This window comes from Mya arenaria, chromosome 14, assembly GCF_026914265.1.
Source record: "Mya arenaria isolate MELC-2E11 chromosome 14, ASM2691426v1".
NCBI classification, from domain to species: domain Eukaryota; kingdom Metazoa; phylum Mollusca; class Bivalvia; order Myida; family Myidae; genus Mya; species Mya arenaria.
Genome location: NC_069135.1, coordinates 2,071,622 through 2,084,602, shown reverse-complemented (window position 1 = coordinate 2,084,602; position 12,981 = coordinate 2,071,622). Strand labels below are relative to the sequence as shown.

Here is a 12,981-nt window from a genome sequence, read left to right as displayed (position 1 = left end):
ATATACAAAGCGCCCGTTGATGCTTTTAATCATTGTATGACATTGTGATAATGATGGCGATAACAGGGGATGCCGTTGAAACCGATACATCAATCTAATCAACTACCACCTCTTAATAGAGGCAGCGCAATAACCACGCACACTGCGTTCGGACAAGTACAACAGCGAAGGCGCACGGTGCGGGTGCTGGTATGACTTCATTAACGCCTCATTATGTGCCAATTATTCGGTAGATACCGGTAAGTGTGTTAGATCAACATGTTTGTCCACACTAGCAACATATGTGTAAATAAATCAACACCAGTAGTATGAATACATGCATCTTGCAACAGAGAATGTCAAATAGTAAATACTGTATAAAATTAGCCTCTATGTTTCAAATATATTTAAATGAAGGTGTATTTTATTAAACATTGCATAAGCTACCTAGAAAAAATGTAATATATCGGTGTTGAGGCTGATCAGACTTTGGTGAAGCCAAGATCATTATGTTTAATGTAATATTTAGTAACAAGTGTGAGCATTAAACAAAGATCTCGCGAAGCATATACCATGATGTAGGAATTCCACTAATGACCTTTGAAAAGCGGTGAAACAACTTCTATTACTAAAAAAGAGCAACATCCGGTATGAGTCTAATACGTTGGACAATTGTCACGATTTGTTGCGGCAAATGTCGATATATGTCCCGATGTTGACCGTGTTGAAATATAAGTCCAATACATTAACACATATAACTAGAATAGGCAGTGAAATATTTCACACTAAAGCAAAATCAATGAAAATCAAGTATATGGATAAGGAACAATGTTCAGAGAAAATAACAAAAGCTACTGAATGATAGGAAATGCATTTGGACAAACATATGAAACAGTTCTTACCATTAGCCACGTGCTGCATGTCCTGCAACTGTAGGTCTCGTATTAATCCGACAACTTTTAATCCTATTTCAGTGTCATCCGGCTTTTTTGCCAAAGCCTGTCTTTTGGTGTGAAAATACGCAAGAAAATCCTGAATTACATCTTCTAATGAAACAGTTGGTTCATCTTGTTGCTCATTTAACACTGTAATCTGGACATCATTTTTAGTCTGTTCGCTCGTGCTAATTGAATCTATGGCAATTTCTTTTAGTCTTCCCTCGTATCTTGAATTAAGAGCGTTATGGTGTGAAAGGTGAATGCTGTCCGTTTCATGAATATATTGACCGTCTGGTTTATTTTTCTGGAATATGTGTGACTTTTGGCAAATACTTGAAAGATTCGTAATCGTTGAACTTTCATGGCAAGTCTTAACCCCATGCTCAGCGCCGTAACTCGTTTGCTTACTGTGTATCGTTTGTTGCATTGAGTGGTCTGCCTTGCTTTGAAATCTTGGAACAGATGTAAAACGCGAACCTTTGTCAACAATACAAACACGACGAGATTCTAAAGCAGACGGGAATCGATTACAATTAAAAGGAGTATCATAGTTTATTATAATGCTTGAATCGTCTGCCGGTGTAAAGAATACATTATCATTCGAGCGTGTCAATTTGGATGAATATAAACTATCTCTTTGCTGGGAAAATTTACTTCTAAGGTCTGTTATGCGATGACAATGTTCACCCTTTAAATCACTATGCCCCATGCGACTTGAACTAGAACTGTCGTCTTCATAAGCTGAATTATTGGTTTCCATCGCTTTCACTTCCATTTCGTCATGTTTTGTTCTACCCTCCACCAGTACCTCTGGAGTATGTGGTGATTGAAATACTGTCTCATGTAAGAATCTACGATTTGCTGACTTTTCGTTACTTATCGTTTTCTTAACGTATTGCATTGAAGTATTGACACATGCTGGAGTTGAGTCCCTGGTTTGTGATTTATCAGGGCAGATAACCCGTTGTGATTTATCAGGGCAGATAACCCGTTGTGATTTATCAGGGCAGATAACCCGTTGCCTTTTTAGTTTTGTTCTTCTCGTCGAACTCATCTTCATTCTGGGCACAATGAAAGTATAAAGTCACTGGTAAATAACTGAATTTAGTAACATTGTATTTTAAATCAAAATGATACGTTAATATGTCGTCATAATAATAATAATATGTCAGTCACTAAATTACAGTTGTCAAAAGTTATTGAAAGATTATATGATCAGCACATGCAGAAATGGTATGCGACTTTAAATGATTCGTCCAAACTTTGTACTTATAAAGATATAAAAACAAGATTTTGTTATGAAAAATATCTCGATAGTGTCACTAATGTTAACCATAGAGTATCTCTAAGTAGAGTGCGATGTTCAGCACACAAGTTAGCTATAGAAGAAGGCAGATATAGAAATATACCAAGACATGATAGAAAATGCATATATTGCAATATGAATATGATTGAAGATGAATATCATTTTATTCTTGTATGTCCATTTTATAAAGTTAGTAGACAAATGTGCTTACCACGATATTATTGTCATTGGCCAACCAAGAAAAAACTATGTAATTTGTTAAGTTCTGAAAACGCAGCATTATTAAGGAAACTTGCTAAATTTGTTTATATTGCCACTGAAAAGCGCAAAAGTGCTTTAATTTAATTTAATTATTGCTTATTAGTATTTAAATAGCTATATTTATATTTGTTCTTGAATTTATGCTCTTCTCATACAACATTAATGTCAATACTGTTTTATATTACCGCCGTGAATGTATATATATGCATTTGGCTACGAACATGTTAATGTTTATGCCTAATAAAAGTTTTGTTCTGTTACCAGGGAATGTCTTCGATTTTAACCTTTAATATGCATTCCAAATGTATGCTTATTCAGATATGGCTAAATGGTTGCAAATAAAGTAGAAATATTTTCATATGTTAAAATATTCAAGCATTTCTTTCATGCTTTTCGATGAAATATCGAGTTTAAAAAGTGAAATAACAACAGGGAAATTATCAGGTTTGGGGCGCCCATACCTTTGGGCTATTACACGTATAGGTCATAGTGAGGAATAGGCGCTAGTAGTGGAAGAAATCTATTTCTATGACATTCGTGAAATAAATTACGATCATCTATATACAACCCTTTGATGAACAATTAAAATATGTGTGAACGGTAAGTAAATTATAATTGTTTTAAATTGGATTTACGTTTTCAGTTTCATTTACAAAATGTGTACGGGTATTCTTCTCTGAGGTTGGTCAACATTTTAGCCCTATTTATATAGTCAGCATAGCTCTAAACGCAAAAATCAATCAAGGATGTTAAAAATTTCATATAACATTAATTTATACAAAGTATAATTCACATAGATTACCTTCAGCTCGATAATCCAAGTAGTAATTTGAAAATTAAAATCCAAGCATCCTGAGAAATATTGTAAAAGTATAAAACAGGTCAAAATCGTTGTAAATGATCACACAAGTCACATCAGCCTGTAACAACTGCACGCAACATTCAGTTACCTTCTATTATAATGGCGGTAATGTGATAAACTTCATACTGTTTCTTTGCCACATCTTTGTAACTGCTTAGTATCTACTTCAGCCAGTTCAGATAAAAATATACCATTTCATTTCGTAGATGTGGACAATGACCGGTGAAATAAATATTGATCGGGAATGCAAATTATGTAAATAGCAATTTCTGAAATGTTCGTTTATGTTTGTTTCAAGTTTTCATTAAAAGAAAGCGTACCAGATGTTTAATGATAAAGCTGTTTTATAAATTCAGTTTGTTTTCATAGTTATTCGTCCATTTAATTGTTCAATGCTATTGAACTTTGAATGTACTTATAAATACATAGCGTCTAGATGATAAACAGATTAAAACAATATTAAATATAATGAAATTACACTCAACCAGTTTTAGAACATCAACTGGTAGTGAAATACAAATAATGAACACATGTATTAGTGAAATTCGCACTTCTATCGACTAATAAATACGGCGTTTTATCGAATCATCGGGGATATTGTCATACCTGGTTACCCAGAGTAGCTTTGTCATCTTTTGTTGTGTTATTGCATCCTTATTACTAATACATTACTTAAAATACAATGTAGATAAAGTTAATTAATACAATTTGTTTTTTTAATCTATGTACTACTCTGGTGAGCCTTCTCATTGCAATTGGTTCATTCAGTAATTCTCATATCAGAACGGTAACTAGCATGCAGAATGCAGAGCTCTTACCGTGCAATAAGACGCGTGCAGATAAATCACAACGATATACAATTATACGCACGATACTTAATATTGAAATGCTGCCATTGGCTGTATGGTAAAAACTGACTCTTTACTCAATAATCTCGTGATTGGAATTATGCAACTCTCGCATCGCCACGGACAGCATTCAATAACGAGCGTGATGTATAATGGCGTTGTAATGTATTTGTACGTTTGTTAGTGAACGGTTAGGCTCCGCCCACTTGTTACAAGGTAATCAGAAACACTCTCAAACACGGTAAAACTGTACAAACGCATATTTTAGGCCAATGACATTGAAATCATTAAGTACAATAATTAACCATAAAGAATATCACCTTTCGCGGGTGTTTAAAGGTCCGCCTACTGTCCCTCATCCGATACACATTCCCTGCATAAGATTTTACGTTGTCAATGTATCAGCCAATGAGGTTGTATTCGAAGTATGTTAGATGAAATTATTTCTTAATGAATAAGAAGTGCTCGTTCGCTACGCCCACTTCTTATTCATCAAGAATTAATTTCATGTCATCTAACTATTGCATAAAATTTACTTGTCTCTTTTTAAAATGTGGCTCTTATTTGAAGTGAGAGAGTTACTCTAAATTACCCAGGTCATATCGACTTAACACTAATTGCTACAATCAAACCTGGGTCATAAGTATAGCCTTACATTTGGAGATGCTGATCTGATAGCGTTGTACAATCTTAATGTCTGTATGATTGTGACAACTTATTGAAGGAATCTTCCCGACGCACTCGAGCAACCTTAGCAGTACACCTGAGATGGATTGACACAATTTAGCCGAATAAAACAGAATTACTTATAGGTGCAGTCAAGCTGTATTGTGTGAATGAGTAACACTAATGTTAAATATGTAAGGTATTTAGTTTCGATATAATTAAAGATAGCATCCACGTCGATTTTGGAACTTGGATACAGTTATGACACGTATTTTTATATCGTTCTTATTAATGCAACTGCATCCTTTCAGGGGTCCAAATTAATTATAGTTCAAATGTACACTTGTTTGATAAGCACAAACTGTATAAGGTTGATTAGGTATGCATCGACAAGACACTTAATAGTTTACGTCTAATAGCAATGCGTTTTGCTTACCGCGTACATTTCGATTTTAAGATAATGAAAGTACTGGAATCGAGGCAATACGGGACATGCATGCAGCTCTTATACTGGAAAGCGAAGATTACAACAACAAACACAACAACAACAACAACAACAACAACAACAACAAAACCAAAAACAACAACATTTACTACTCGTCTGGTTCAGGTAAGTCATCATCAATTTGCAATACAATATAACGCTGGGATCGACAACTACCGTACTTTTTGTCACCTAATTGTACAAGGACTATAATCAAAACCTCCACTCTCGGTACCATTGTTGGCTTTCCTCCTTGCTGTCAGCACCTGTTCGATCTACAATCAGTCGTAATAAAATACGATATCCGAGTACAAAGAACAATAATTGGTAGTGAGTGCATTGATATCATTAATTAGACAATAATAAACAGTGTGATATTATTTACATTTATATGACGTTCTATGGACTCAAATGATGTCGCTTTAAAATTAGGAGAACATTGTGCATTTTTATTCAGTTAATAATTTAATCGCTGCAGCAGCACGTCCAATTGATCATATAATCACTTTCTTGTACTTCCCAAAATTCTGTTTGAAATAAATTGAAAGGAATATAATCAAACACGCACAAAAATGACATTAAGTTATTCATATTTGATTTACAAACTCTTATATAGTTTCCTATATTGTGCTGAAACTCATGTATGAACGAATGATGACAAATGTCTTTCTGCACAGCAGATGCCTTTAAAGATGTCTTCGCTCCAAATGGCTTGGCAAGAACAGCACTCGTAAAGCCTCCCTCAAACATGTAATAGTAAGATGACATGCATTGGCAGAGTGAGCCTAGCGAACGAGCGCTTCTTTATCATTAAAATATTTCTTCAGAATACAACCTCATTGGCTGACACATTGTCAACGCAAAATCTAACGCATAGAGTATATATCGGATAAGTGGAAGTAAGCGGACCTTCAAACACACGCGAAAGTTCAAATTTTCAATGATAAGGTATAGAACTTGTAATGATAATCCTTTGGACTCCACACACTTTGACCAGCCCAATTGACCAGCCCATACCCCGATGATGACATCAATTCCGTAATGCATTCCCTCACGACGCCACTGAACTGCCCATGGGCGTCGGCCCCAGTGAGAGTATTATTGTTGTAAGGATATGGGCATAAGTGGTTAAATAAGGTGCGCTCACGTGACCCCAATCTAACGTACATCCCGGAAGACAGCGACTATTGATGATGCGGGAAATCGTGACCACTAATCCAATGATCCATTAGCGGATTGAGTTTGATCTGTTTTAAAATGTTCAGTTTTCGATTATGTTGAAGTTGAAGTAATACGGTTATGGTCTTATTGGGAAACTTGCAATATTTATTTAGTAAATGTAATATAAATACATGGATAAGCAAAAAACAACGTTTGTCTGGCTACTACTGGTATTGTCCCTATAGTTTTCACTGTATAATTGTTAGCGGTGACAGCAACTTAAAGAAAAGAAATGGAGTCAAAATTCATGTATAAACGAAAATAAACCAAAATCACTCTTAAATATGGTACAAACATATATCAGCACACTATTGAAGTTTTTAACGTTTAGAGAGCAGATTGTATACCGGTTTCAGTTGAATAGACATCGTACAAATAACATTTGATTGAAGTGGGAGAAGTCACATACAAATCTATCTGTAATGAGTCTCACCGGCTTTAATTTATATCCATTTACGTATTCCTGTACTAATTAGTACGCTCTTCACATTTGATCTTATCACCTTGGTGACTGTCGCGATGAGTACCCACTTCCTCATTGATGACGGGATAACACTTGTATCAGGACGTTCATAGCAGGATACCTTTCGGTTAAAAAGATATATAACACAAGCGGATTTAGAGGGGAGAGCACCCGGCGCGCAACCCCCTCTAAAATATTCCAAGTTTACCTTTTATTTTAAAATGGGGGAAAAAGTAAAAGGAAACATACGCTTAAAATGCACCATTTCTGAATAAAAAATATTTAAATTTGCTTCGGAGAGTAACCACAAACCCCAATGCAAACAGTTCATGACATATACATTCGGTTCTGAGAGAGGGGCGCATGTCAAAGGGTTGCGCTCCTTAGTAACGTCCACTCTTACGTCAATTCCTGAATACGCCCCTGTATAATATATATTGGCGCGATGATCGACTGCAAATTGTCTAATTTTGAGATAGTTCATACCTACAAGCGGAGTAGTAAGTAGTTGTAAGTATCAGTGTTGAGCAGAATAAGGATGACTCGTCCATGTGTATGGTTTATACTGTGGATACAACTACTAAGAAATGAAGGTAAAATTTCAAACTATTTAAACATAAAGATAAAGATACTCAAATGAAATTATATATTTACAAAGATAAATCGTGTATGCCTTATATTTAGGGGCACTAGTAAAATATATTCTTCTTCTTTTTCTTCTTCTTTTTTTTTCTTCTTCTTCTTCTTCTTCTTCTTCTTCTTCTATATCAGTAGTACTACACACAGTTTGTAGTACACTTTTAGAACTAGTGTGAAAGTTTTTTTTGTAATTTCCCGAATGGACTTATTTTATCACACGTTAATATTATTTTTTTCTTGCCAAAAATAGTTTAATAGAAATACATTTCAATTCCGTCCTGCATTAACCCGCCTATGAGACGGCTAAAGATGAACTATCGATTTATAAGATTTTGGCCATTTTGGATTTGTTTCACCATGAAAGTCAGTCGTACTGTTTTTACTCAGTAATTTAAGACGAGTACATTGGTGGATGCCTGGAACTTAATTTTTCCATCAATTTTAAGGGGCGATAACCTCAGAATGTTATTTTGTTATGTGTGTGATCTATAAGTTATGCTGTTAATTGCTCGGGGTGTTTGGGAGATACACAATCAGTGCTACACCAGAGCGAAGTACATCCCATATACCCACAGTTTCTAACAATATCTGACAAGCCTGCCCCGCACTTGGCAAAGCTTTTACATTCAACCATAGTAATGTTTTTATTTAACCGAAAGCGTCATTTCATGTTTAAGAATGATGCAATCATAAATTGATTGTGGGTAAATATTTGGCTACATCTTTCTTTCCAAGAGCCTCTTTCCGTCTTTTGATTTACTTAATTAATCAATGTTCTTTCTTCTCGAAATTGGTTCACAAGACGTCGCTTTAACACAGTTTGTTAAACCGAGAATTTTGTTTGTACTGTGTCTTCTATGCATGGAATTTCTGATATTTTCTATCACCAATAATGCGATGTGTACTACCCAGTATTTCAGATAATAGTAGTTAAAAATACAAAGAAATGTGTCAATTGCAAGCTTGAAACAAGACATTGGTGGAACGTCCTTATCGGATAGAAGAGCAATGAAAAACTGATCTGTTAAATAAAATAATCTCACAATCACGTTGTGCTACTATTTGACCTTTAACAGCTCTGCCCGTTGGTAGTTATATTCCTTATAACATAACGTACGGAAGAGTAAAACGTCGAATCAATAAGTAAAGAACAATTATATACAGTCGGTCAACAATTGCTTCAGTTATTTTCATATTTTCTAAAAGTCTTTATTTACTAAACATCAAAAAGGCTATGGTCCATGTAAACAAATACTGTTAACAGTATTTACAGATGAACAAAACAATTGGCAGTTACTCGACTTAAACACAATACGCGGTTTGTAACGGTATTATTTTACATGATACATGTTTTTTGCTAAGAATATCTTGGAGTTGGGATTCATGGTGATCTCAATTTTATGCGATGACTTAAATAAGCTGACACTTAAAGCAGTATGCATATGCAAACTACGACGTCATCTTGCAAGATATGACGTAACATTTGAAAAAGAAGCAAATTTTGTTAAAAGTATAGAGTGGATGAGATAATGCTTTCTAGACGTCACCTGATAATGATTTCTACATAAAAGGTATTTGAAACAATCTTAAATGTTTCTGGATACTTTATTTATGCAATTCAAGTAGCGCAGAAAATGGTACTGTTTTGTGGTATTCGGCTTATCAACATCGCCCAAAACTCGCTTACTAACATATTTGACAGATCCTACATTTAACGCATACATTTCCTATATTCTTTATGGATTTTGCACATGATTTAATCGCTGTTATGTCCGTGAAGCGTCAATGCGCAGTTATATAATAACCTTCTTTGCAAGCCGTTAGAAATTAAAATAAAGAAATATTTCTGATCAAGTTGTGAGTGTAAGAAGGTTTTTTGTGACATACTTATTTAGTGGAAGATTGGAATTATCGTAAAAGTAAATCTGCCCTCCAAACACATCTTTTGGCAATGTAGACTACACACTGATCTACATTATGTAAATAATAGACCAGCCCGATCAGGTAATATTTAAATATACGCTGATGCACGTTTAAGAACCAAGGAAGCTCTATGCATTGCTATTAAGTATGATGAACATAATATGGGTGATTTCTAGATTCTAATAACCCTTGTACCATGTGGTATAACTTTGGCACCAGCAGCTCCCTTGATAGAGGTTATTATGTGAATCAAGTTATTAGAATGTTAGGAGAATGAGGCATGATTAAACGTGATTTTTGAATGATTATTGTTGGACATTAGATAATTAATTTTAATAGTCACTGGTTTTAGTCATAAGAGAAGGGAATCTGAAGTAATACATATATAAGATGGTAAAATATAAGGTCTTAAACACCGATTGAACATAAACTTTGAAAAGCCATTGAAATACAATCTTAAAATACAATAACAGGGTGGCTTCAGTTGCAGTGTTTACAAATGTAAGGTTGTATTACTCAGTTAATCCTAAATTAAAATTCCATATAGACATTTATTTGATTTGAAAAAGGAATTTCCTACCAAAGGCATGCAATGTGTTCATATAACTCAAATTGCAAACACACACAGTTGTTTTCGAGACGGAAGGAATAGGCGCTGTTTTAGGTAAAACATACTTTTACTTTTAGTGGAGACGGCGTGTGGAGTAGCAGTCCAGTCTCACTTCGGTGAAATAACCAGTCCAAACTACCCGTCCAACTACCCGGAAAACCAGAACTGCCTCTGGAATATCACCGGGCCTCCTGGTTCCAGGATAATGCTGCATTTGATAAACTATGGTTTTGACTGTAGTTTTCGTTGGCGGTCTTTTGATTTCGTTCAGGTAATACAACACACACAATAAATGTGCTTTTGAATTGCGCATATATTTTAAAATAAGAACATTATTTACTGCGAGACAAAAAGTATAATATGTCAAAGGTAGTAAGCTAGCAGCATATATCACTAGTTCCTTTAAACTTACATTGCGACATTCCATGTTAAAATGCATATGGCCAATACTGTCAATCAAAGCGCTTAAAGCGTTGAAAGGCTTTCGGTCTGCTACGTTTTGTGAGTATAGTAATTTAATTAAAAAAAATAGCATCTTAAGATAAAATATGCTTGCTCATTATTCTTCCGCAAATATTTTTAGATTTTATGCTCATACCCGATTTATTTAAAACCATCTAGTCAGAGTCACCTGAAATACTCATTTAATATGTGATATATATATACCCAAATTATAACAAAAAATATTGAGTCATACTCAAATGTATATAAACCTTATCTGGAAATTGGTTACATAAACAATCCATTGCAAAGGAACGAGAATTTACGCATTTTTAAGTAAAATTTACTCTACTTTTCAAAGATGATTGAGTCGAAATTAATTTATTACCAGGGTATTGCTGCCAAACCAAATACACCCAAGCACTATCAGGGTGAGACCGCTAAATCAAATGCATGCACTGATTTCACCGAGACAAAACTGAGCAATCTTCACACACTTTCCGTTCCATTCGGCATAATATGATTATACGCTTTACGCGCTATGATTTTTATTTCAGAAGTGTATAATTTGCACTGATATAGTATAATATGGTATAATATGGTATACTATGGTAAAAGGTTGTTAGTTTGTACTAATACAATTAAATGGTTTGATGCGACTCAGTCGCATAACCATTTATTGGTTTTAGTACAAGATGTCAAATAAGAGCTGATTAAGGCTATTTTTAAACATGCATATATACTAATGAATGAGCTACAATCACCACAAAAATATTAACAGGTTAGAATAAAATATTATTATTTCACTTAAGATATATTGCATCAAATGGACATTTAATTGCACCTTAAATATGATCAATGTTTTTCCGAGTTTTAACGAGTTCTCCGGGTAAAATTTCTTGGGAAAAAAACCTGTCCAAATGCGATGACCCAGATTCTATTTTTAACCGATATAACATATATCCCTGTCCGGGCCAAAATCTAAACTTTGACTCAGAACGCGTTCATTTTGAACCTATTTGCGTATTCTGCTTATTAAATTGCCTTTTTTTATTCATCGATATTGGAATGAATGCATTTTCTATGAGTTTAATTACGCAAAAACACAAAAAAGCTGTGAAGTCGCACTATAATAACCGCATAACATATTTTGAATACTCCTTACATCGGATATTTTAGAATGCTACTGAATCTGCAGAATACAGACTATTGGAACAGATTGGTAACTAGGTGATATGAATGTAAATGTTAACGTAAATTAGGTTGTTCACCATCGCCTACAGCTTTAAAACTGAATTGTCACTTCGGTCCATTATACGCATTGTTTGCAATCGTGTCACTTCGAATACATAATATGCTCTTAAAGCCATGTCGAGCTATTTGTTTTTGAACATTTCTTATTTATGTTAAATACATTTTGGTTTCATTCCTGATTTATTTGAAATCAAAGGATAGGATTTGCAAATATTCAATCATTCGTTTGCATGTTTAACTATGGAAGCGTCCAGATGCCAAAGTAAAAACTATTTTCCAGTATACTATCTCCTAATTAGGAGATACTAACTCATAATTATGACCTACTAAGTCCTAATTACGAGATACTATCTCATAATTAGGAGATACTATCTCCTAATTACGACTTACTAAGTCATAATTACGAGATACTGTCTCATAATTAGGAGATACTATCTCATAATTACGACTTACTAAATCATAATTAGGACTTAGTGTCTCCTAATTAGGACTTAGTAAGTCCTAATTACGAGATACTATCTCATAATAAGGAGATACTATCTCATAATTACGACTTACTAAGTCCTAATTAGGCGATACTAACTCATAATTATGGCTTACTAAGTCCTAATTACGAGATACTATCTCCTAATTATGAGATACTATCTCCTAATTATGACTTACTATCTCATAATTAGGAGATATTATCTCCTAATTATGACTTACTATCTCATAATTAGGAGGTACTCACTCATAATTATGACTTGCTAAGTCCTAATTAGGAGATATTCACTCATAATGATGACTTAGCTAATTGGTATAAAGTTGTACACTTCGCCTTTTACAATGGAAGAAGCCATACGCAAATACTTTCGACTTGGACTTAATTATTCGGTTAAAATTATGTGTTTATCTAAGAAACATGAGATAAATATAAGCCTCAGGACATTAAAACGAGTTTTGAATCGTTTGGGATTGTTTCGCAAGAAAAAATACAGTAATATTACTGATGTGGCTTTGTTTTTAATAAACGAACTTGAACATTCTGGCAATTAACACGGATACAAAATGATGCACATGAAGTGCGTTCAAAATGGCTACTGTGTC

General features: G+C 34.2%; 1 protein-coding gene across 1 annotated transcript in view; it reads left to right on the top strand.

The window, feature by feature from the left end:
• Nucleotides 1-9,786: 9,786 nt before the first annotated feature.
• The window catches only part of LOC128217436 (uncharacterized), an 88,912-nt gene continuing 85,717 nt past the window's right edge, over nucleotides 9,787-12,981 (top strand). Inside the window, exons 1-2 of the mRNA XM_052924588.1 lie at nucleotides 9,787-9,826; nucleotides 10,278-10,471. Of these exons, the coding sequence (XP_052780548.1) occupies nucleotides 9,787-9,826; nucleotides 10,278-10,471 (234 nt within the window). The remainder of the gene's footprint in view (nucleotides 9,827-10,277; nucleotides 10,472-12,981) is intronic.